Source organism: Astyanax mexicanus, chromosome 4 (assembly GCF_023375975.1).
Source record: "Astyanax mexicanus isolate ESR-SI-001 chromosome 4, AstMex3_surface, whole genome shotgun sequence".
Classification (NCBI taxonomy): domain Eukaryota; kingdom Metazoa; phylum Chordata; class Actinopteri; order Characiformes; family Acestrorhamphidae; genus Astyanax; species Astyanax mexicanus.
This window is the reverse complement of record NC_064411.1, coordinates 8348394-8375854: the sequence shown is the minus strand read 5'-3', so window position 1 is coordinate 8375854 and position 27461 is coordinate 8348394. Positions and strand designations below refer to the sequence as shown.

The 27461-nt window shown below is 40.0% G+C and overlaps 1 protein-coding gene across 3 annotated transcripts in view; it reads right to left on the bottom strand.

The window, feature by feature from the left end:
* The window catches only part of LOC125801105 (NLR family CARD domain-containing protein 3-like), a 190564-nt gene that overhangs the window by 10627 nt on the left and 152476 nt on the right, over positions 1 to 27461 (bottom strand). For all 3 annotated transcript variants that reach the window (XM_049477111.1, XM_049477110.1, XM_049477109.1), the window contains exons 5-9: positions 27399 to 27447; positions 26901 to 27090; positions 24855 to 26649; positions 23373 to 23546; positions 22160 to 22333 (exon numbers count right to left, since the gene is read on the bottom strand). In XM_049477111.1, coding sequence (XP_049333068.1) covers positions 22160 to 22333; positions 23373 to 23546; positions 24855 to 26649; positions 26901 to 27090; positions 27399 to 27447 — 2382 coding nt within the window. The remainder of the gene's footprint in view (positions 1 to 22159; positions 22334 to 23372; positions 23547 to 24854; positions 26650 to 26900; positions 27091 to 27398; positions 27448 to 27461) is intronic.

The window sequence follows — 27461 nt, the reverse complement described above, 5'->3', positions numbered from 1 at the left end:
AGGATTTAGCAGAAGCAGAGGATTTACTGGGTGATGTAGAATCTAAATCTAAAGATGAACCGGTATTATAACGTACACTCAGGTACTCAGAAGCGCAGCCGAGTAGCGGCTGTGGAGCGAGTGAATCAAAATGGGAAGGGAGCAGCCGCGCCTAAACAGAATTCTCAGGGAGGGGAGGGGTCAGTCAATATGCTGTTTCACACACACACACACACACAAGCTGCACACACACAAGCAGGCCACTGATAACACAGGTAAGGGAGAGACAGAAGAGAGGTTTGGTAATTTCTGTTATCAATGTGGCCGGACAGGACATTTAAGCAGAGGGTGTAATAAAGCTGAATTTTCTGGTGCTGCGATTGCAAAGGAACATGAGAAATTGGCCCAAGTGGTTCAAACATTGCAATAACTGATGGCAGCGCACCCAGAACTAACAGCTCAAGCCATTGAGCAAACAGCTTCTGCTCAACGGGTTGTGGCTGTTGAGGTACCAAGCACCTCAGCAACAGAAAACCACAAAAAAGCTACTTCCAAGTCTAAATGACTAGCCAAGGGGTCACACGCGGCAGCAATGACACCTATTGCTGAAATTGGGAGGGATAATTGTGGGAGACCAACTGTTAATGTTTTAGCGGGTGAAACTTAGGCTTCATGGCTCATTGACACTGGAGCGTCAATCAGCTTATTAAATTGTGCTCCAGAACCTGAGTGGAGAGGTAATAACTCCATAAATGTTCATGGGTTTGGTACTGACGATGCTGTTCATACGCAAGCAATTCAGACACCTCCTTTACAGATGGCTATTGGGTCCGACGTGTTTGTAGATTCAGTATGGTGTTGTGTTAATTCGGAAGGTTCCCTTTTGGGCTCAGATTTAATGAGCAAACTAGGCTATCTGGTGATGCAAACAATCTCCTGTGGAAGGGTGATTTCCCTGATGGGGATCGTCACGCGATTGCAATTTCAGACGCTCATTCTGTTTTTGCAATAAAAGGTTCAGAGGATTTTGCTCTGGACACTCTGTTAGTCCACGAGGATGTTGATGTGCATAATTTACTCCAGAAGCATAGACAGGTTTTTGATAAGAATAAACATGATTGTGGGAAAGTTCTGGACAACATCATGCTGGTAGACGTTCAGGGTATCGATTCCGCCCCACAGAGGCAGTACCGATATCCTAGTGAGGCACACCCATACCTAAAAACTACTATTGAGTCTTTACTGAAGCAGGGGGTGCTCAAAGAATGTGCATCTCCGTGTAATAATCCGATTTGGCCTGTTAAACACGCTGAACCTGGTAAGGCCCCTGCGTGGCGCCTGACAATAGATTACAGAGCCCTGAATGCTAAAACTGAAGCTGCTGCACCTGTTGTTGCAACAATCCCCGATATCCTGACCTCTCTGACCCCTGACAGCCTTATCTTATCAACACTTGATGTGAGTAATGCTTTCTGGAGTGTGCCTTTGCATGAGAAGTGCCAATACAAATGTGTTTTGCCCATATGTCAGTTCTGTAATATCTGGCTGACCTTTTTTCCTCCATTGCTTTTTCTTTTCGTCATGGTACTTTTTGGTCAGATCACATGTTGTCTTTATCTTCCCACTGGAAATGGCAAATATGAAATTGATATCCATTCCAGTTTTTGTTCAATTCCTTAGAATGGACTGTACACAAATAATATCATGTGAAAGTAACTCCATCTGGAACAACTGTCTGTGTCGTTGAGTATGTGTGTGTGTTTTTCTAAATGTTGAAATTCTTGCTGCAAATGTTCTCCCTAAACTTTGACAGCCTTGCTTTTGCTGCTGCCTTTCTTTTCTCAATAGTAGAGTCAAGTCAAGTCAAGTCAAGTAGTTTTATTGTCAATACTGCATATGTACGGGACATACAGAGAATTGAAATTACGTTACTCTCCTTCCCAATTTTACAGCAAGTACAGATAATAGATATAATAAAAGAGAGAATGGGAGACACTATGAGTACAGCAGGGACACAATAGACATACATGAGACAAAAACAAGGTGCAGTAGTGTGGGGGACAAATAGATATATAAATATAAGTAAAAAAAGAAATAGATATAAATATAAAAGAGTGGGAGACACTATATGTACAAAACAACAAGACACAATAAACATACGTAAGACAATAGTGCAATATTGATGGTGATTGAGATGGAATGACAGTATAAATAGTATATATCAGCAGTGCAAATATGGTATATGGTATATATCTTAAGGCTGGTAAAGTGAATGAGTGCGTAAGTTCACAGTTTATGGGGAATTAAAGTGTGAATTGACAGTGCAAGTATATCAGTAGTGCAGATATTGGGTGTGTAGTGCAAGTCCGTTTGGAAGGGACCAGTACTTTGTGCACTGTAGTGCAGAGTTTCAGTACTGTATTAGTGGGGGGGTCAGGATGCTGAGTGAGTGTGTGCTGGGGGCAGGATTGGGATGGGGGGTAGAGCAGGAAGAGAGCTCAGCATCCTCACAGCCTGATGGATGGGGCTGTCTCGCAGTCTGCTGGTCCTCGCCCCGAGACTCCTCAGTCTCCTCCCTGATGGCAGCAGGCTGAAGAAGCTGTGTAGTGGGTGGGAGGGATCTCCTGCCAGACGGAGGGCTTTCTGTGTGAGGCGGGAGCTGTACAAGTCCTGAAGGGAGGGGAGAGAGGTGACAATGAACTTCTCAGCTGCTCTCACGATGTGCTGGAGGGTCCTGCGGCAGGATGCTGTGCAGGCCCCGTACCACACTGTGAAACAGCTGGTCAGGATGCTCTCGATGGCCCCTCTGTAAAAGGTGGTCATGATGGTGGTGGGGGCTACAGCTCTTCTCAGCTTGCGGAGAAAGTAGAGACGCTGATTTGCCTTCCTGGCCAGTGATGCTGAGTTGGTGCTCCAGGAGAGGTTCTCTGTGACGTGCACACCCAGGAACTTGGTGCTGCTCACCCTCTCCACAGCAGTTCCGTTGATGAACAGAGGAGTGTGCTGTGTGTGAGTTCTCCTGAAGTCCACAACAATCTCCTTGGTCTTCTCTGTGTTCAGAGAGAGATTGTTATGTTTGCACCAGGAGGCCAGGTGGCTCACCTCGCTCCTGTAGTGAGACTCATCGTTGTTGCTGATGAGACCCACCACCGTCGTGTCATCCGCAAACTTGACGAAGAGGTTGGAGGTGTGTGCTGGTGTGCAGTCATGGGTCAGCAGAGTGAACAGAAGGGGGCTCAGCACACATCCTTGGGGAGCCCCTGTGTTCAGTGTGATGATGCTGGATGTGCTGCTGCCAACCCGCACTGCCTGCGGTCTTCTAGTCAGGAAGTCTAACAGCCAGTTGCACAGTGAAGTGCTCAGCCCCAGACTGTCCAGTTTGTGTATGAGCTGTTGGGGGACGATTGTGTTGAATGCTGAGCTAAAGTCAACAAACAGCATTCTGACGTAGGTGTTGTTCTTGTCCAGGTGTGTGAGGGCTGAGTGGAGAACAGTGGAGATGGCATCATCAGTCGAGCGATTTGACCGATATGCAAACTGGTAGGGGTCCAGGGAGGGGGGAGCGAAGACTTGATGTGATGCATGACTAGTCGTTCGAAGCACTTCTTGAGGATGGGGGTGAGTGCAACTGGACGATAGTCATTGAAACAGTATGCCGATGCCTTCTTTGGGATAGGGATGATGGTGGTGGCTTTGAAGCATGTGGGAACCACCGCCTGACTCAGAGAGGTGTTATAGATGTCAGTATAAACCTCTGCGAGTTCCCAGGCACAGTGTCTCAACACACAACCAGGAATGTTGTCAGGCCCAGGAGCTTTCCGAGCATTGATCCTGCTGAATGCTCTCCTCATACTGTCTGGGGACAGCGTCAGCACCTGGTCACCAGGAGGAGGGATGGATTTCTGGGTGGGTGTGTTGTTGAGTGGCTCGAACCTTGCGAAGAACCCATTCAGGTCGTTCAGCAGAGATGTGTCGCTGTCACAGGTCTGTGGCTGTGGTTTATAGCCTGTGATAGACTGGATACCCTGCCACAGGTTCCGTGTGTCTCTGCTGTCACTGAAGCGTTGGGAAATCTTCTTTGAGTACAGCCTCTTAGCTTTCCTGATCCCGCGGGACAGGTTGGCCTTGGCTGTCCTCAGGCCTGGTCACCTGTTCTGAAGGCTGCATTTCTAGCCTTCAGGAGCTTGTGGACCTCTCCTGTCAGCCATGGTTTCTGATTTGCTCGAATAGTGATGGTCTTGAGGTCGGTTACATCATCAGTGCACTTGGTGATGTAGGCAGAGACAGTTTCTGTGTACTCCTGAATGTCTGTGGAGTTGTTGTGGGTGGCAGCCTCTCTGAACATATTCCAGTCTGTTGTGCTGAATGTGTGAATGAGAAAAGCATCTGGGTGTGTTGTCTGCTGCTCACTGATGTACTGGTACAGTTCATTCAGTGCTTCACTCCTCACGCTGTTGTTGGAGGTCGGAGGGATGTAAACAGCAGCGATCAGTACGGCAGAGAAATCTCTCGGTAGATAAAACGGACGTCACTTGATAATCATCAGTTCCACTACCGGTGAGCAGTGTTTACAGACCACAACAACATTACGACACCAAGCATCGCTGATGTAAACACAGAGTCTGCCGCAGCGGCTCTTACCTCCATCAGCTAGCGTGCGGTCCGCCCGATAGCATGTTAGCCGCTCCAGCTGAACAGCGCGATCCGGGACGCTGTTGTTGAGCCAGGTTTCGGTGAAAACATAAACACAGCAGTCTCTCACGGTTTTCTGAGTTGACTGAAGTAAGCGGATGTAGTCCAGTTTATTGTCCAGAGAGCGTACATTGGCCAAAAGCATGGTGGGGGATAGCTGGCTTGTGTGGGTTAGCCGCTAGCTTCGCTCGGATACCCCCGCGCTTACCCCGCTTCTGCCTTCTCGCCTGCCACCTGTGGTGCTTCCATTGTGGGCGAGTTGCAGCGGTGGGGGTCGGTGGGGGTGCGGGTGTCCGGAGCACGCCGCAGACTCGCAGTTCTTCTCGGAGTCCGCGGTTTAACTCCAAAAGTGAGTTTCTGCCGACTCCAAGCAGAAACTCACGGCTGTAGGTGCGCTTCAGGACGTGAACGCACGACAAAGATGTACAAAAACACTGCGACTTACGAGACAAAAAACACGAAAACGCTGTTTCCTCGGAAAAGAGAGTAGCCGCTGCATGTGCACGCACCGCCATCTTGGAAATTATTGCTATATATATTATTGCTATATATAATAATAGCTACCTGCCTGTAACAAATACACATCGCATATTACAATAAAATTTATCAAAGATGGAAAAAAAGCTCTCTAGTTATGTGGTCTAACATCTAATTCTGTGTACGGAATTAGATTTAGTGTCAGGCCAGATAAGACGGAACATTAGTGACCTCTACTGGTGGTTTGCAATAGCTAAGTTAGAATGGTCTACTGGAGAAAATGTTCAGGGTAACGCTCATGTTATGACAATCAGGAAGTAAAAAGGCATCTGTTTTATGCTTCCTAATCAAATTCTCATTACCCAAACAGTGCATCTCATTACTGCAACAGGTATTGAAATGTAGCGGTAAGTAAGAATTCAGTTGGAGGATGAATGACTTTAAACTTTTATGCTAACTGTAAAGGCACCATGAGGGCTAGATAAATTTTCACTCACAGTGTCCATTTAGACCTTAATATACTATATTATAATCAAAAATACAAACTGTAACTTCAACCTGTAGGCTCAAAACTTATATCGATATATCGGTAATGACAATGAAAAAGTCGTGCAGACAAGTTGATGAGCAATCTTTGAACTTTTATCCAGAAACATATGAGAAGAACTGCTTACATGGTAGCCATCTTGAGTGTCATGGCCAATGTCTTCCCTAATGTTGAAAATGTAAGTTCCTTGTGGATTTAAACAATGATTGAAATTGTTGTGGAGAATGAGAAAATTAGTTTTGGACACATTCCTTTTCTTATTAAATTTTATTGCTTTTACTTTTTAACGTAATTTTTTTTATGTTTATTTACTAAAAGTGTTTATAGTATGAAATGCATTTAAGTTTTTTTGTTTTTTTAATGTTTAAATATTAAAATTTCCAAACAATGTACCGAAATTCTGATACGGACATGTTGCGGAAATTAGAATTTTACTCTAAAATTACTCTAAATTTTACTTTATAATGTTCATTTTTAAACATGTGCAAGATAGACCTAAGGACGTTGTTTATGATTCTATATTTATTATTTTGTTAATATTTACTTGTTTATTAAAATTCCTCATGCCACCTCATCCATCCATTACACGCAAATACACGCTCACCCGCAAATATACTAATGCACGCACATTAATCCGTTCACAAAATCCCAGGAAAATCACAAGGAACCACTTAGCAATAACTTAATGCATGCAACGTCTCAATGTCATAACATGTATGTCACACCAAATCTAACACTTTTTATCTTATGTTATGTCTCTTCTACTTTGTTTGCATTTAATCACTCCTTTCTGTATCTCTTTGCACCAACCTCTATTTTATTACTACTATATATCCCAGATCTGAAAAATGCATTTTTGTTTACACTCCATCCCACACACACCAGAAAATATCCTCAAACATCTGCACACTCATATCATATCATTGATAAACATTATTAATTCGTACATCACAACATGTCTTCACTTAAATTTAACTAGAACATTCGTTGCATTGGCACACAGATTAAGCAAGCCAAGGTACTAAACCATCTTAATTCAGTAAAGGCAGACATTTGTTTACTACAAGAAACACATCTATCAGAAACAAATCATCATAAGCTCAGATCACCACAATTCACCCATATATTCTCAGCCTACTATAACTCCAAACAAAGAGGAGTATCAATACTAATAAACCAAAAAAATCCCCTTCACACATAACACCACTATATCAGACACAGGTAGATACATCATAATTAACATCAACATCAGAAACACACCCTTAACAATAGCAAGTTTGTATGGCCCCAACATTTATAACCCATCCTTCTTTCATGAGTTTTTCAACCATATAAACAATATATCAGATTCCACAATTATAATTGGAAGTGACTTTAATTCAATCATTACCCCATGTATAGACAGATTAACTATGGCACATGTAGCACTCCTAACAGCTAGCTGATGACTGACTACTATCCAGCAACACTGAAGCTGGGTAAACACAGGTAACAAAGGAATTTGCCACTCTAGGACCAGTATGTCTAGGTTCGTAAAGGAGGTGGGGGTGTGTGTCAGCTTTAACGAGACAGAGAACAGTGTTAAAGTAAAGGGATTTACTTTACTTAGAAGACAAAATAAAACAAACAAAACAAGCTTAAGGTGTACATTGAATTAATGTCAAAAACAATAAATGTTATATATATATATATATATATATATATATATATATATATATATATATTATTATTATTATTATTATTATTATTAGCCGTTATAAAATAAATGTTATTTTTATTATTATTATTTTATTATATTTTATATTAATTATTAACTTATTAGTTATTACTTTGCACTTCTTAGTTTAGGAATAGAATATTAATAGGGAAACTAGGAATATATAAGCTTATTTGGATTTTATTTCTGTATTATTACTTTTAGGATGTACTATTTATCTTTTAAGTTGAATAGTTAATGGTAGTTTAGCTATTTATACTTTAAACTTTTACACTGACAGAGTTTAATATTATTTAATTTACTATTAGTTGCTAGTTTAATTAATTTGTTTACTTAGATCCACTAATATAATTTAGTTCAGAATATACACCTTTAGTTCTACTACTAGTCTTTTAGCTCAGTTCTCCTTTGGGTGGCTCGCCATCGCTTTCACAGAAGAGGGTCCGAAGTCGTGCTGAGGGAATCTGCTCTCCCAGGTTTCCAGCGCCCTCAAAAAAAAAACCTGACCTGCTTAAGCAAGCAGGTACAGAAACTATTACTTCTAAATATCACTGACCATTACTCTGTAGTCACGATCAGTACAACATATAACCCCAAATAATTTCCTTAATTTAAAATAAAACCTCTTATTAACAGTATTAACATTTCCCTTTACAGATTTTACAGGAACGTAACAGGTAAGTATTTTACTTTTTTTTTCTTGTATTCTAGCATATGTTTAAACAGTATTTACATAACTTTTTTCTTTTCACAGGTTCTAATGCTACACAACATATTACAATGTGCATATAAACTTCAATAAACCTTTCAAAAAAAATCAACAAGGGCAGTTCTTTTCTTTACACACATTACACACACCTTATTGGAAATATACCTCTTGGATGAACGGGTATCCTTTTTGGTCCTTTACCCTCAATAGTTCTAGAACCAGCTTCAGCTACGAGTAAAAGAAATGTTTTATTTATTGAGCAATAATTAAATTCTCAAAATATTAATCTTCATTAAAAGCAATAATCAACAGATTTGTTCTTTATTTACTCCTTTATCTGTTTTTAGTAATATAATCTAGACATTTGAGTGAGAATTTAGCTTTTCTGAGCTCAGCAGACTACAGCAGCAGACCATGCGGTCTGTTAGCAAAGTTAGCAGCTAGCTAAAGCAAACATAGTCTAACTCACCAGATAGTCGGTGTTCATAGGTCAGGTTTTTGCTAAATTCACGAATTTCCAGCCCATTAGATGGACAGATGATGCTTCTAGCTTTAAATGTTTCACTCTTTTATCAAAAGAGGCTTATTTTAGTCACTTTTCTAAGCTAACTGTGAGACACAGCTTTCAAGCTAACTTTGGGGCACAGCTTCTTCCTCCAGAGCATGCAGAGAGAGAGACTGAATGAGGGGAACCGCGCTTCAAGCTGCAGTAGCTCTGTCCAATCAGAAGCAACTAAGGCGGGACAAGCCAAGCTTCCTAATATGATTGGCTGCAGTTTATTACACAAGACTCAGTTAACTTAACCCTTTAACTCCCAAAGACTCTAAACTATGCAGTCTGTAGCTCTCATGAAATGGGGGTTACACACAATACACGTTACTGGCATTCAACAGATATCATTAAACAATACATGACAGACTTAGGGCTCAGCGATGGTTGGCGCCTCAAAAACCCCCAAACTAAAAAATGTTCTTTCTGTTCTCCAGCCTACCACTCATGTTCTCGCGTTGACTATTTTTAACCAGCAATTCTATTATAGCTAATATATCAGAAATAAAATATCACCCTATAATAATCAGTGACCATGCACCAGTTTCACTTATATGGAACATAAATCCACTATAAAAACTTTCTTCTGGCGACTAAATACCTCGTTACTTACAGGCCCAGAATTTGACAGCTACATCAAAAAAGAGTGGGCATCTTTCCTAGAAATAAATGATTCTCCAGAAACCACACTAACAATACTATGGGAAACTGGGAAAGCAGTACTAAGAAGCAAAATAATCTCTTACTCTTCCTGTAAGAAGAAGAAAGATACGGAAAATGAGTCTAATCTACAACATCAGGTAATTGTCAAATGAAATGATAAAAAACCCATGTAGCAAATGCAGTAATATAAGCATTTATTTTTGTGTGAATTTATTTATTTATTTTATTTTATTATTTGATGTACATTTTATAATTGTAAATTTCTTGATTATTATGTGTATATTTAAAAAAAAAAGTAATAACATTGTCTGACCACGTCAGCAGTTCATCAGTTGGTCACATGGTGCACTTGGGTAAAAAAGTTAAGTTTCGTTTTTAGTCAGTCGGTCAGTCAGTGCAAGCAGTCGAAAAGGACAAAGAGCTGTGAAATAGGACGAAATGGACTTCTAGCAATGCCTAACCTTCTGGTTGGAGGTGCACACGGTATAATCATTTAAGTTAAATATTCTTGTGTTGTATGTGTGTAAATTACGTTTGAGAGCATAACTCGTTTTGTGTAGTAACTTTCAGTTTAACAATTCATAGACTGTAACATGGCGGTGTTACTGATGTGTATTTGCCACTGTGTATTCTATTTCAGTGTTCACGGTGGTCTTGGGCGTTGTAATACAGAACATACCTGTAATAAAACGTTTGAACCATCAGTCGGAGTGCGGCACTTTTATCAACCAGTTAAGAAAAAGTTGGGAGCAGCTATAGTGAACACGTCCACCGAGTGCAGCTTAGACTGACGCCGGAGAACTTTGAAGGACACCGCGCGGTGAACGCAAGACGCGCATTTCCGCAAGCCATGCTGAGAAGGACAGGGGAAAGTCAAAAAGACCGTCGCAGCTTGAAGATAACAGCTTGTTTTTCAACCTCCAAAATCCAAGCGGACTGCAGAGACTTGCAAAACATGGCGTCGGCTTGCTTCGAGAATAAATATTGAGACTTTTGTATGAATATTTCTGGCCTGTGTTGATAGGTAATTTGACATTCCTACTTTGGATTTTTTGTTTGGTTTACCATGTGTATGCTTGTTAATTGTATTAATACTGAGGGTTACCTGTGGCATACGTTCTGTTTAAGGTTTAAGATTTTGATTACTACTTTATAGTATTGTTCAAAATAATTAAGAAAATGGCTCAGCGCAAAGAGAGTACTCTTGTACTTGAGGGAGTAATTCAGGCTCTTGAAGAAGAAAAAATAGAATTACAAACCAAGTTAGAAATTGAAACAGATGCAACATTGAGAGATCAAATGATAGAACGCATAGCTGAAATTGATAACAGTCTGCAAGCTCATAGCGCAGAAAGCCCTGAACAGCCAAGACGATCAGAAAGAGAGCGAAGACCAACTGAAAAGTGGCTTGTCTATGCAAAAGAAGAGAGTGCAAAAAAGGAAAGAAAGTTTATGCTAACCTTCAAAGGTGAAGTTCAGTACATAAGGAGCAAACTCAAAGAAGAATGTAACAAGGAGAGTCTTGAAAGTATGATGACTACTTTGGAAGAATATGAGTCACACTTAAGGCAGAAATGTGAAAGCTTACGTGCATTGACCACACCAAGTCAAGACATAAGACGGCGAATGGATAGCTGCACTTCAGTAACCAAAGATGTAGTTGATCTGTTGAAAATGCGCTGCTTAGAAGTAGGCAAAGAGTTTGATGCTGCTGCAGTTAAGGAGTCACTCTGTAAATTACTTCAGAGAGATGATGCGAGATCAATATATGGGTCCACTGTATCAAGGGCAGAAGTAGATAGCATAACAGGAAGTCAGGTATCCATAAAGAAAGCAGAAGTAGCAGCACGCTTGGCATCAAAACGCGCCGAAATAAACTGAGAGAGCAAAGTAGCTGCACAAAGAAAAGAAGTGTTTGCTCAGCAAGAAAAATTGAAGATGCTGGAACACCAAAGGGATCTGGAAGCTATGCAAGCTGAATATGATGTGTATGCGGAGGAGGAAACGAAAATGAACGCTGAAATAAGAGAAAAGAAAGAAATAACTCTGCCTCTAAGTCAGCCCCAATCTCGGCATAACACAGCTCCATGTGCTCAGCGTCTCCATGGCTCATTAATCCCACCTCATTCTGGAAAACAGTCTGAACAAAAATTGAATGAAGCTTCACTAGTGCAAGCCTTCAAAGAATCTTTGATGATGACAAGACTTCCGGCACCTGAGCCATCAGTGTTTACTGGTGATCCTCTTACATTCATTGAATGGCAGATCAGTTTTAAGGCCTTGATAGAGACTACTTGTACAAGCCCAGCACATAGACTGTTTTATCTCAGACAATACATAAAGGGAGATGCGCTGTCTGTGCTGGAAGGAACATTTTACAGAAGTGATGAAATAGCATATACGCAAGCCTGGGATGCACTGAACAAGCGCTATGGCCATCCATTCATAGTGCAAAGAGCCTTTCGGAGTAAACTTGGTAGCTGGCCCAAGATAGGACCAAAAGAGCCACTAAGATTAAGAGAGTTTAGTGATTTTCTTGTGTCATGCAAAAATGCAATGCCTCACATATCAGGTCTTGAAGTTTTGGATGATTGTGAAGAAAATCAGAAGCTACTTCAGAACTTCCTGACTGGGTATCAGCTCCATGGAATCGATTTGTCACCAAGGAATTGGATGATGGCAAACCTTACCCAAGTTTTGAAGAGTTCTCAAACTTCTTAGCCAAGGAGGCACGCATCGCCTGCAACCCGGTGTCCTCGCTTCATGCTTTGAAAAAGACTGAGGAGAAAACAGGCTCAGAAGCGAAACGCATCAAAGCCAGAACCCTCGTTACAACAACAAAGGTTGCTCGAGGGAAAGTTCACCCTTCTAAGAATACAGGTGAATCAGTAGGCTCAACATTTAAATCATATGCTGCTCAAACAATGAAGCAAATAAAATGCATATGCTGTCAACAAAACCACTTCATTTACAAATGCAAACAATTTGCTGCTCTGACTCTTGAAGAGAAGAAAGCATTTGTCAAAACCAACAATATGTGCTTCGCTTGCTTGAGAGTTGGCCATGTTGCAAAGGATTGTCGGAAAAGGGCTACTTGCAATGTTTGTAGAAAGAGCCATCCAACTCCGCTTCATGATGAACCGGCTCAAGAGGAAAATCCTGAAGTAAGCCAACAGAGAGACAGTACTTCTACTGCCTTATGTAATATGAACATAACCAATGCTGACCGCACTTCAATGATAGTCCTGGTGTGGCTCTCTAGTGCTGTCAGAAATAGCCCAGAGATCTTAGTGTATGCTCTGTTAGATACACAAAGTAGCAATACATTTGTTACTGAAGATGTGTGGGAAAAACTGGAAGTGCACACTGAACCTGTTAAACTCAAGTTGTCAACAATGACTGACAGGTCAATAGTGAATTGTCTCAGAGCCAGTGGGTTAAAGGTCAGAGGATACAGTTCCGAAAAATGCATTGAACTACCACCAACTTACACTCGAGAAGCCATCCCGTTGGAGAAGACCAGTATTCCAACTCGTGAAACAGCCAAAGAATGGACACACTTGCTTAGCATAGCTGACGGGATGCCAGATTTGCTAGACTGTCCTGCTGGACTGCTAATAGGCTACGACTGTGTCAGAGCTCTAAAACCGAAAGAAGTCGTATCTGGAGCCGAGCATGAGCCATACGCAGTGAAAACAGATCTCGGGTGGAGCGTAGTTGGTGCCAAAACGCCTGCTATTGGTGACGGAACAAATGCTGGATTCTGCTATCGCATCTCTGTAAAGGAAATTCCACCTATTACACCTGCATGTGCGATTAAAGCTCTAGAGAAAGATTTTCAGGATACAAACCCTACAGAGGGAACGATCTCTCAAGAAGACATTCAGTTCCTACAAATTCTGAATGAGGGAATTAATCACAATGACGATGGTCATCCGGAGATGCCTTTGCCTTTTAGAGAGCGCCCCCAGCTGCCTAACAACAAACATCTAGCCACAGTTAGGCTGAAACATCTGAGAGGGAAGATGGAAAAAAATCACAAATATAAGGAAGACTATGTTCAGTTCATGGTCAATGTTTTCAAGGATGGTGATGCAGAGGAAGTACATGCAACACCAAAAGACGGGAACGCCTGGTACATTCCACACCATGGGGTTTACCACCCACGAAAGCCAGAGAAGATAAGAGTTGTCTTCGACTGTTCTGCCAAATACAAAGGCACTTTGTTGAATGATCACCTTCTCACGGGACCTGATTTAACCAACGCCTTGACTGGAGTGCTGTGTCGCTTCCGACAGTATCCAATTGCGATCAACTGCGATGTCGAGAAAATGTTCCACCGCTTTCATGTTACTCCAGAAGATCGGGATTTCATGAGGTTCCTGTGGTGGAAGAACGGGAACACAATGACTGAACCCAAGGAATACCGCATGAGGGTGCACATATTTGGCGCGGCATTATCGCCAGGATGCGCAAATTATGGCATGCAATACCTCGCCACCAAATATGAGATTGCGTACCCCATGGCAGCAAGCTTCATCCAGAGAAATTGTTATGTGGATGATGGATTGGTTAGTCTAGCTACTCTTGAAAAGGCCAAGCAACTTGTCCACGAAGCAAGAGAAGTCTGTCAGAAGGGACAACTGCGACTGCACAAGTTTGTTTGCAAAAACAGAGATGTCTTGGAGACCATTCCAGAGAGTGAGCTTGCTGTAGAAGTGAAAGATGTAGACTTAAACTAGGCTGGGATGAGCCTGTCCAGCCAGAATTAACGCCAAAGTGGGAGACATGGCTCAATGACCTGAACAATCTTCAAACCATTCAAATACCCAGGTGCTTTGTACCCAACAATCTTGGCACGATCCAGAAGATTGAGCTGCATCACTTTTCTGATGCTAGTAATGATGGATACGGGCAGTGCTCGTACATACGGATCGTATCTGAAGATCAAGTGCATTGCAGTTTAGTTATGGCCAAAGCTAGAGTAGCACCTATGAAGATTGTCAGTATCCCACGTCTGGAGCTGACCGCGGCCACCATCTCTGCAGTCGTAAGCAAGATTCTTAGAAAAGAGCTGGACCTGAGGATATATGCTGAGTACTTTTGGACAAATTCACAAGTGGTACTGGGGTACATCAAGAACGATGCCCGGCGCTTTCATGTTTTTGTCGCGAATCGGATCCAGAAAATCAAAGAGTCTACTGACCCCAATCGATGGTTTTACATTGAAACAAGTCAAAACCCTGCAGATCATGCATTAGATGTGGCAGATGCATGGACTCAAGGTGGCAGACATAATGGCATCAGATTGGCTAAGGTGACCCAATTTCTTATGGGAACAGGACATTGTGACTAACCCAGCAACCCCAGAGCTTCTAATAGGTGACCCAGAGGTCAAGGTACTGAAAACTGATGTTGTGAAGGAAGCTGATCTCTTGAAAAGGTTGGAAAGATTTTCAGACTGGGTCACTTGCCTTAACGTCATTGCTCGTATTCAGAGGCTGGTACATAGGGACATATCTGGGCCTGTTACTGTAGAAGAGCGAAAGAAGGCAGCTCTCGTAGTGATTAAGGCAGCACAAAAGGAAGCATTTGGAGAAGAGCTGAAACTGCTTAGCCAAGCACAAAAACTCAGGAAAACTCATAAGACGTATGAGCTTGACCCGTTTCTTGAGGACGGAGTGCTCAGAGTTGGTGGCAGGTTTAGAAGGTCATCGGCTTCGCTTGAGTTCAAACATCCCGTAATACTCCCGAAAGAAGGCATCGTAACGCACTTGATACTTGACCACTGCCACAAAAGAACACAGCACCAAGGCCGAGGGCAAACACTAAACGAGCTCAGAGCCAACGGATACTGGATCATGGGTGCCAGTAAAGTGGTGGCCAAGCATATCAAAAGTTGTGTGACATGTAGGAGGGCGCGGGGCCGAACTGAAGAACAGCGCATGGCTGACTTGCCTGTTGATCGAATAGAGCCATCACCTCCTTTCTCATATACAGGCATCGACTGCTTTGGCCCTTTCTACACAAAACAAGGTAGAAAGGAGTACAAGAGATATGGGCTGTTGTTAACATGCCTGATATCGATACCTCATATCGAGATGCTCGAGGATCTGACAACAGATGCATTTCTAAATGCATTAAAATGCTTCATTGCAATAAGAGGAACAATCAGACAAATCAGATCTGACCAGGGTACGATTTTCATAGGGGCAAAAAATGAGTTGGGAAAGTGCTTAATGGAACTTGACAAGGAAAGGATTGCGACTTATCTGGCAAGAAAAGAATGTGACTTCCTTATGAATGTTCCCGAAGCCAGTCATATGGGAGGCATATGGGAACGTCAGATACGGACGACCAGAAGCGTGATGAGCTCTGTCCTTGCTCAGGCGAAAGGATGACTGAATGACTCCGCATTAAGAACGTTCTTCTACGAGGCCATGTTTATAGTCAACAGTCGTCCGCTGACAACGAACACCCTCGCTGATCCCAAAAGCACTGAACCCTTGAAACCCAATCATTTGCTTACTACGAAGCCTTCGGCACCCCTTCCACCTCCTGGAAAGTTCGTTCAAGAGGATCTGTATGCAAGGAAACGATGGCGCAAAGTGCAGTATCTCTCAGAACAGTTCTGGAGCAGGTGGCGCTGAGAATACTTAACCAACGTCAGCCTTTGTCAGCAGTGGCATACAACCAGACGGAACGTGCAGGTTGGAGATGTAGTCATTGTTAAGGATGAAAACACTCCTAGAAATGAATGGCAACTAGCTAAGGTTGTTGAGGCACAGGAAGATGATGATGGTCTCGTACGAAAGGTGAAAATACAAGTAGGCCAAAGTAAGTTAGGACCAAAGGGTGAGCGCTTAACACAGCCTTCATTTCTTGAGCGTCCAGTCCAGAAATTAGTTGTGTTAGTTGAACATCATTCAAAATAGCTTGGCATAAACATACATGAAAAGAGCCAGTCACCTAATACAACAGCCATTGATAGGACTTTGAGTTTGAAGGTATTGAAAAATTACAAGTTTATTTCTTTCAATATAGTGAAGTAAATCTTTGTAATTTTGGTGGCAGTGTAGCAAATGCAGTAATATAAGCTTTTATTTTTGTGTGAATTTATTTATTTATTTTATTTTATTATTTGATGTACATTTTATATTTGTAAATTTCTTGATTATTATGTGTATATTTCAAAAAATTTAAGTAATAACATTGTCTGACCACATCAGCAGTTCATCAGTTGGTCACATGGTGCACTTGGGTAAAAAAGTTAAGTTTCGTTTTTAGTCAGTCAGTGAGTGCAACAGTCGAAAAGGACAAAGAGCTGTGAAATAGGATGAAATGGACTTCTAGCAATGCCTAACCTTCTGGTTGGAGGTGCACACGGTATAGTCATTTAATTTAAATATTCTTGTGTTGTATGTGTGTAAATTACGTTTGAGAGCATAACAGTTTTGTGTAGTAACTTTCAGTTTAACAATTCATAGACTGTAACATGGCGGTGTTACTGATGTGTATTTGCCACTGTGTATTCTATTTCAGTGTTCACGGTGGTCTTGGGCGTTGTAAGACAGAACATACCTGTAATAAAATGTTTGAACCATCAGTCGGAGTGCGGCACTTTTATCAACCAGTTAAGAAAAAGTTGGGAGCAGCTATAACCCATCAGATAAAATTAAAAAAGAGTTAAAAGAATGCGAATCACAGTATAATGAACTTATAAACAAGAGGACTCAAGTTTTAATACAACAACTAAGATATAAACAATTTAATCAAATCAAATCAAATTTATTTGTATAGCGCTTTTTACAACAGGTGTTGGCACAAAGCAGCTTTACAGAAACATGATTTCAGGACAAAGAATCAGGCAAACATAGAAAATACAGAATACAGAACCCCCAGTGAGCGCAATAACAATACCAAATCTGGTAAATTCTTAGCTAACCAAGTAAAACATAAAGAACAAAAATCAAATCAAAGATGAGACCGGACTAATCAGGCAAACATCAAATGAAATTAATCAAGTATTTGGGAAATTCTATAAAAATCTATGCTCACCAGAACACGATCCAGACCCAATAGATATTCACACTTTCCTCAATAATATACACCTACCCAAACTAACTGAAGAACAAAAAAAGCATATTAGAAAAGCCAAGAACATCAGAAGAACTCCATAAAGCCCTTCGTAAGATACCTAATAACAAAGCACCAGGACCAGATGGCTTTCCCGCAGAATTCTACAAGCACTTCTGGTCAATATTTGGCCCAATGTTCCGTAGGGTAATAGCAGAAATTAAACACAATAAGAGACTACCAACATTAATACAGCTACAATATCACTCCATCTTAAACCTACAAAGATCCTACCTTACCATCCAGCTACCGTCCACTGTCACTAATTAACACAGACACAAAGCTAATAAGTAAGACATTAGCTACCAGACAGGAAACGGTTATCCCAAATTTACAATATTACCTAAATTAAACTACCGCTTCTCAAGGATTCCCATCCAACCCCCACCTACCTGGTTTAAAACCTTAGACGCAATCATCTCTAAATTCTACTGGAAAAATAAGCCACCCAGAATCAAATTAACCACATTACAAAAACATAGAACTCAGGAAGTTCCAAATTTCCAACAATACTTCTCTGCAAACCAATTAAAGTACATTATTAAATGGACAAAAAACAAATCAAACTGATGAAATATGGAGAGAAGTAGAACAAACATCAATTAATGAAATACAAATCTCAGACTTACCATTTATTAGCACAACAATCCATCGCCACCCTTGTTTCAAAAAAACAATGATATCATCGACTCTGACAACTTAGTGGAAAATTCACAAGAACACAAACACTAGACTTGCACCCACTAAACACTCACCCATATGGCACAACCCCGACTTCCTGCCACCAAAATAACCCAAAACTACAAAAATGGAAAGAAAAAGGTATTACACATTTACACCACGTTCTACACAACAATAACTTGGCTACTTTCTCACATCTAACCCAGAAATATAGCATTGAGAGGAACCAGTTTTTGGAATCTCCAACTTAGATCTATGTTAAACTCAAAAATCAAAGATTACGCAATTGTAGCGGGCTCAGTGGTTTAATACCTGGTGCTAATTGAGATGTTGAAATATTTTTAATTGGGCGCCAGTTATTAAATTAATTTAATTAGATTAATTAATAAATTAATAAATCAAATTAATTAATAAATTAATTAATCAAATTAATTAATAACACAAGACATCTCAGGGTGTGGTTTCTACAGGTGACAGAAATTTTCATAACCAAGTTATCCAGAAAAACACACTGAAATTACAGGTTTTGTAAAATAAAAGTATTTTATTAAATCACACAGATATGAGTAAATAATTCATTAAAAATTCATAAATGTAGCCATTAGATATCAAATCATAGTGTAGAATGATAAATGAGAAATAAAAGAACAAATATGTTATAATGCTGATATGAAAGGAATAAAGATTAATAGAACTATAAAGTGAATATTTCTAAATAAGGGTCTAAGGCATTTTAAGTCTACGAAACCAATTCTTATTTCCACCCAAGACACTCAAAATGAGTCATCTAAGCTAAAGACGCTCTATTAAAGACCCGACCCAGACCATGACCAACAGACACCATCTGCCGAAAGATTAAACCCAGCTCTGCCTTACTCTGAGGTGTTGAAGTGGGCCTTGGCGACGTCTGTCTGGGTTGTGGTCGTCTGTTTCTTCACCCCGAGAAAGGATCACGTGAGCCTGTCTGCAGGATGGTTTGACTTCCTGTGTCAGCAAGGAGCCCCATTAGAACCCACAGGGAAAATCCCTTCTCTCAGGTGGCTTGCTGGTGGCCTCCGGACTGCAGGTTTCTGGGTTGGATCTGGCGGATCTCTTTTTCAGCTGTACTTTAGCTAAACTTAGATGGAATAATGCTTGGCTTTGTAGATTGTAAAATAACCTTAGATATTTTAACTAGGATAGCTAATATTAATATACTTGAAGATTAAATGCACTGGTCTAAGAAAACTAAACTAAAATGACTAAACTAACAGTCTATCCTTTCTTCATCTCTAGGCCCTCTCTAACCTCTCTCCTCTAACTTCTCTCTTCAACTGCTTCCTTCAACCCATCTTCTCCCACTGCTTCTCCAACTCCAACTGCTCTGACTGCACTCCAAAACTGAACTGTGTCTGCCCAGTTTAACTATTAGCCCTTGAGCTACGATTGGCCCTGTGGCCCAAATGTCTGTGTTTTGATTGGTCTAGGAGCAATTTCAAACTTTGGCAGGGAAGATGATCTTATTCACAAAGGGCCATAAACCCCCCCCCCCACACACACACATGGTCATCATGCTTCAGCTAGTGGTCTATTTTTCTTATAGACCAAACCAAAAGAAAACTCAACTAAACAGTGGATCAAAATACATTCTTCAGCATACCAGTTTGTGAGGATAAATTCAGGAAACAACAATCTTACAATTGAATCACAATAAATGTAATATATATATTTTGCCCACAAACAGTTTTGTAATATTCAAGATAATCTTAGAAATACATCAATGGATGGAAAGATGGAAAGAGATCAAGAGACATGTTATTATTTAAACCCAATTAAATCACTTAAAAGATAATACCTTGTTAAACCACTGATAACCAAATAAAGCTAAATTATCAAATGCTAGTTAAACCTTGTTGATTCAGACTTGAATGTGTAGGAAAATTTAATCAGGACAAATCCAAACACATATACCATATACCAGACACATATACCATTATTTAGTAAACATTCTATAAAACACCTTTTTTATATAGTCAATATATATGTATTTTAAGCAAAATCTTCTTAGTGAGAAATTCCTCCCCTTTGCTGAGTGATTAGATAAGGCTCGGTCCTTGCCTGTCGGAATTTACGACGGTTGGGGAGGTTGGTGAACAGAGAGAGAGTCTCACTTACAAACGGTCAATGGAATTTCCAAGCTTAGAACATTTCTCTTAACTTCATTAATCTTATTTCTAAGTGATTGCAGAAATAACTAGGCACAACCCCCTAAATTGGTATAATATTTGGTGAATTAACAATTTCCAAGGCATTAATTAAGTTTTGACACTCTCTTAAGTCCGCAGTCCCGTCCTAGTGATGGTGTTGCAAATATTTGGTGTTCATTTGGTGTTCCAAATGTTTAACATTAACTCCGAGGTTTACGACTTGGAGGAATGTCAACAGAATTTTACCCTAAACTCGCATTTAGGGCTCTTGAGCGAGGCTGAGTGAAGAAATAGTCAGGAAATGTCATTTTGAAATTTAAGGTTGTTTGAAAAAGATTACTCCAAGGCTTCTAGAGTGTTCTTCTGGGGGTGATTGTAAAGTTAGAACATTCCTTTTAGACCATAAGATGGGGGTAGTGTGTGTGTGTGTCCAAGCAATGAAGAAATCCTCTGTTTAATCCACTACACAATACTAGAACTTAGCCCACCAATATCAGAATTCCTTAATATCTCTTCTTCAGAAAAAATCTATTAAAAATATATATTTTATTCAAATTAGACCAAACAGTCGCTAAGATATCTTAATTACCCCCAATGCTGATTTCTGGAGAAACATTATGGAAAACACATTCACCATGACTAACAATACTAAACTCCACCTTATACAATAAAGAGTAATTCACAGGGTACACTACATTAAGCAAAAGTTACATAAAATGGGACAAGTAGATTCAGAAATCTGCATACACTGCTCACTAAACACTCCAGACAATTACATACATGCTCTATGGTACTGCCCACCAATCAAACATTTCTGGCAGCTCGGCTAACTCCACTATTTAAACAGCCAATCTCTCCATCCCCATCACTCTGCCTGCTTGGTGACACCACAAACCTAAACCAGGAGGAAAGCAGAGCACTTCTGGTGGTGCTAAAAAAAAACTATTCTCACAAACTGGAAATCAAGGGAAAAAATCACCATCAGTCAATGGGAAAACTCACTCACAGACCACATAGAAATGGAAAAAAATATCTGCATCTCTCAAAAACAGAACTCATGAACATATAAAAACCTGGTCAGCATTAAACAACCTCCTACATCAGTGACTCCAAAAATGTTAGGAATTAAAAGCAAAAATTGTATTTTACAAATTCAAAAGAGAAAAAAGATATAGCAAATATATATTTTTAAATATACTTGGCTACTTTATTATCCTTTGCAGTTATTTGAAAATTATTTCAGTTTGGATTTTGCCAGCCTTTACTTTTATTTTTGTGTTTTTGTGAATTTTTTGTGGAGTTTTTTGGATTTTGCTGTTAAAGACTTTTGCTTCTGGAATCTCTCCTTTGCTTCTGCTTTAGTTTTTTGCTTCTGAGTTTTGGCACACTTTTCACAGGTGGGCGGGGCTAAGAAGAATCTCCATTGGTCAGCTGGTTCTGGACTGACGCGTTCCCTGAACCCTCGTCTGAGACTGACCACGCCCACCCCACCAGTTTCAAGCGTCCTTCCAAAAACGGAGAGCAAACAGCTTCTAGTGCACAGCAGCAGCAGCAGATACTTTTACAATTAAATTTCATACTAACGTTCTGTTTAATGTTATATTATGTTATATTATTCTCTGTTTCACTCCATTCATTCCGGACTGTTACAGCTGGACACCGCATTAAAGCATTTCAGTCGTTTAACCAGAAAAGAAATCTGCATGTTGGGTTGGGTTAAAAAAATAGTAACGCGTTACTGATTCCAACTTAACAGCGTATGTTAATGATTTAACGCTGACAGCCCTAATAATTTCAAATGAAAAATCACAGAAACACTGACCTGAGAATCTGCAGTTTACAGTGTGAACTCTTTAGTCCAGCAGAGAGCAGCTCCACTCCTGAATCCTGCAGGTCGTTGTTACTGAGGTCCAGCTCTTTCAGGGAGGAGTTTTCCAGGTTTAAAACTGATTCCAGATTTTCACACGTCTTTACTCCTATATTACACAAAGCTAATCTGAAAATGTAGGAATAAACACAAGCACAAATTATTTTACAATGACTTTAATGTTTAAATAACACATTAGTGATTTCTTAAATGTAACAAGTAACATACTGTTACTTTTGTACATTCCACATTTAATATTTTTTCTAGTTGTGTCAATTGATTAAGAAATATAATCAGATTAATCATGATTATTAGAATTATTTTGATTAACTGCAATTACATTTTTTTTCCTAAGACAAGTTTTTATAGTGGATATTTAAATGTAAGTAAAAGAATGAATGTAAGAAATGTAAAATGCAATTATTAATGCTGTCATTTAAAATACTATTATATACTTGTATTTTTGAGGGGAGATAAAGCTAACATGGGGCACTGGAATAAAGAATGGATGGTGAATTGGATTGGACTCAGGAAGTGTTATTGCACACATGCTTACAATATGGAAAAGACCTTATTAAGATTTCAATGGCCTGGTGGAAATATGTAACGGCCAGTATTCAGTAATATGAACATTGCCCCTTTAAGAGCTCCTTACAGTAGTTGCACTGCCCTTTTACGTGTATAGCTATGCTGAGAGTGTAGAAAACCAGAGTGTGTGCTGTGCTTTACCACAGAGAATGCTGGACCTAGCTTCTTTCTTTTATTCATTTTTTTCTGTAAATAACAACATATATGTGGTGCTTTTAGCTCACGTATGAACTATGTTGTGTGTCTTTTTTGATGGGGACATTTTACATTTCCTATTATACATGCATACATACATTCATACATACATAAGAGTTAAAAGAAAAAAGGAAAGGTGCATAAAAGAGTACAATTACTCTTTTTGTATTTAGTCTGTAGATATAGTACCATGACGAATTAAAGGGCATGAAAAAGTCTGAGCTGGGAGAGATGTTTAGGGCTCCCCCCTTTGCCAACCTGGAAAGAACATCCTGCTCAGACTAACCTTCCACATGCCTCTGTGTAATTTAGTTTCTTTAATTAATTGTGTTTTTATTTGTTGTCTTTTTTGTTATTTTGGTCTGTGATAACCTGAAACACTGACCTGAGAATCTGCAGTTTACATTGTGAACTCTTCAGTCCAGCAGAGAGCAGCTCCACTCCTGAATCCTGCAGGTCGTTGTTACTGAGGTCCAGCTCTTTCAGGGAGGAGTTTTCCAGGTTTAAAACTGATTCCAGATTTTCACACGTCTTTACTCCAAGATTACATGAAGCTAGTCTGAAAAACAAGAATAAACAAATGATTCTACAATAAACTCAAAGAAGAATATTTGAAGAACTGGAGTTTCTTTATACTGAAATAGTTAACATGCAGAAAACTCCACATTACTTGTGATTAGCATGGGCATGCAGTTTACCATGCCCAGTTTAACATCTGGGACATATTATTATGAGTTAAAATAGACTACGAAAATGTTTAAAAAACAGTGAAAGAGCAAGGCTTCTTAAAGTTTGTGAATTTATTTTATTTTCGCAGTTAAACTGACACCTTTGTTCACATATATTTTAAAAATAAATACAGACACTTAAAATGTATGTTCTATATGAAATTTTCATCATTTTGTATTGCTAATCATCATTTCTCCCAGATATGATTTTTCTGTCAAATCATCCAGTGCTACTTTAGAGTGGATCTGCAAGGGATGTGCATTTATTTTAACAAAAATATATAACACATAACTTGCCCAAACTGTTTTCTGAAGACTGTACATGACGAGTCTAAAGCTGTCCATACACTGCAAGACTCTGAAAAGACTTTTAACAGACTGAAGTCTGACACCCCCTCACAACTAAAGACTAGTCACATACTTTTAAGTCACACATATTACATATTAAATTACAAAAAATTAAATTACAGTCAATACTGTGATTTATCAGAGACTCAAAACATTTGTTCCCATCAACATTACATTTTTTCTGCCACACTTTTAATTCTTGATATTTTAATCAGCTCTGATTATAAGCTTCTTTTCCCCCCTGCCCCCCTTTAAAGTAAGAACCATTTAAGGCATATTAAATGCAAAATGTGTTCTTTTTTAAATAGTTTGTAGGTAACCAGTCACGTGAAATATATTCTTCCCGTAACTCTCCTATTGGTTGTCAACATTGGTCACTATTTGTGTGAGCTGAGCCTCAAGACTTGCAATAATATTAAATGCGGTTGATTTTATCGGAGCACCAGGACGCAAACCCGACTGACTAAAACTTTCAGTCGTAACCACCTTACACTGAACGATTGTGATGACGCGACCGCGACACGACTGCAGCTCGACTTTAGACAGACTCTGAAAGTGTGTCTGCGACTGAGAAATTGCTTGAAAATCATTAGGTGTAAGGCCGGCATTACACAGAAACTTCATGTCCTGTTTACATTAAAACGATGGTTTAATTATTACACACAAGGAATAATTCACTCTTATATGTAACAATGTGAATAATGTGAATCCACCAGTGATTGAATGGAAACTGATTCTACACATCAGCAGTTGATTAAAAACTGTGTTAAGGCCTGAATAAAAATACTCACACAGCTCTTCTGGATATTTTAACTACTGGCTGCAGCCTCAGAAGACACTCCTCTGATGGGTCATATTTACTGAGGTTAAACTCATCCAGCTCTTCTTCTGAGTTTACCAACACAAACGCCAGAGCTGACCACTGAGCAGGAGAGAGCCTGGCCTGTTGAAGACGACGCTCACCACCTCCACTCAGGTATTTCTGCACTTCCTGCACCAGAGAATGATCATTCAGTTCATTCAGACAGTGGAACAGATTGATGGATTTCTCTGGAGATGAGTTCTCCTCAATCTTCTTCTTGATGTATTTGATGGTTTCCTCATTGCTGTCAGAGATCCTCTCTGTCTGTGTCAGTACAACTCGTAACAGATTCTGATTAGACTCCAGTGAGAGACCCAGGAGAAAACGAAGGAACAGGTCCAGGTGTCCACTCTCACTCTGTAAGGCTTTTTCTATGGCACTGCTGAGGAATTCAGTCATCGTTGACCTGCTGAAGAGTTCAGATAGTTCAGTGTTTTGGTTTTTAGTGGTTTGCTGACTCAGAACGATTCTGTCAATAAAGCAAAGAAATGCATATAAAGCAGCAAGAAACTCCTGAACGCTCAGATGTACAAAGCTGAAGACCTTCCCCAGGTGCAGCTCATGTTCCTCCCTGAAGATCTGGGTACACACTCCTGAGTACACTGACACTTCTCTAATATCGATACCACTCTCTCTTAGATCTTCCTCATAGAAGATCAGGTTTCCTTTCTCCAGCTGCTGGAATGCCAATTTCCCCAGAGCCAGGATACTTGTTCTAGTCTGCTGAGGATCAATGTCACTTTTCCCACTGTACTTCTGGCTCTTGTGTTTGATCTGAAAGATCAGGAAGTGTGTGAACATCTGCGTCAGGGTTTTGGGAATTTCTCCACTCTCAGCTTCACTCAGCATTCTCTCTAGAACAGTGGCTGTAATCCAGCAGAAGACCGGTATGTGGCACATGATGTAGAGGCTTCTTGAAGACCTGATGTGTGTGAAGACTTTGCTGGCCAGGTCCTGATTTCTGATCCTCTTACTGAAGTACTCCTGTTTCTGAGGGTCACTGAAACCCCGCATTTCTGTTACCTGGTCAAAACACTCAGGAGGGATCTGATTGGCCGCTGCTGGGCGAGAGGTGATCCAGAGGAGAGCAGAGGGAAGCAGATTCCCTTTGATGAGGTTCGTCAGCAGAACATCCACTGAGGTTTGCTCTTCTATATTCACCAAGTTCTCATTGTTCTGGAAATCCATAGGAAGTCGACACTCATCCAGTCCATCAAAAATGAACATGATCTTGTAGCTCTTATAATGTCTTGGTTTTAAATCTTGTGTTTCTGGGAAAAAGCTCTGAAGAAGATTCATCAGACTGAGCTTCTTCTCCTTCATCAGATTCAGCTCTCTAAAAGGAAGTGGAAATATGAAGAGAACGTCCTGATTTACTTTTTCTTCAGCCCAGTCCAGAATGAACTTCTGCACAGAGACTGTTTTTCCAATTCCAGCAACTCCTTTAGTCAGTACAGTTCTGATGGGTCGTTTCTGTTTCGGTTTAAAGATGTCGTTGCATTTTATTGGTCTTTCCTCTGTTGTCCTTTTCCTGGATGCAGCTTCAATCTGTTTCACCTCATGTTCCTGATTGACATCTCCAACCCCTCCCTCTGTGATGTAGAGCTCTGTGTAGATCTCATTCAGAAGTGCTGACTTTACATGGCCTGAGATTCCTTCATTAATTCTCTGATATTTTTCTCTCAGCTTGGATTTGAGGTTTCGTTGGCATGCTGGGGCCAATTCTGATAACAGAGGAAAAGAATAAGGAAAATGTAATTAGCTGTGATCTTCATGAAAGACCCCTGTGTAGAACAACTTTGATACAGTAGATAATTGTTAGGTTTAAGGATACATTTGATGCTGTGACATAATATCTTATAATTACAAAGTCCAGATAACTATTGCTATTTATTCTATTTTGAAAAACAGAACTTCTCTGATGAACATAAATTAGCACTAGTTGGTCCCCATTCTAATGACCCTGAACTCTTACTGCTCTCTAGTGTGTTGGCGAGGTCTGTCTGATTCATGTTCCTCAGGATGTGCAGTGTGACCTTCAGCATCCCCTCCTTCTGATCATCCTCCACCTCTCCCTCAGAGCATGCTGGGTAATCTGGACTCAGGAGCTTCTTGAATGTGTTCAGCTCGTTATTCACTATAGAGACAAACTTTTCTTGCACCTTCTGATTAAGAACAAACATCAGAGAATCAGTAAAGCTGTTACAGTACAGAGAGAGAGAGATGATGACACTGATCTGAGGAGAAAAGGAGTTATGGATGCTCTGGTGTGTAAAAGGATTTAAACATCATGTTACTGAGCAGCATCTTATTGCATTAATATCAACATTATTTAATATATAATACAGTTATAAAACTCTATTAAACTGAAGGTGAATAAATTATGATTAGTATCAAAACTTTAAAGTAAAGTTAAATGTATATGCAAAATAAATCACAGAGATTTCCATCATATATATGGTTCAGTACTAACCTTGAATATGTGGTCCAGTGTTTTTCTGGAAAAGTTTTTTTTCTTCTTACTGTGGAAGAACAG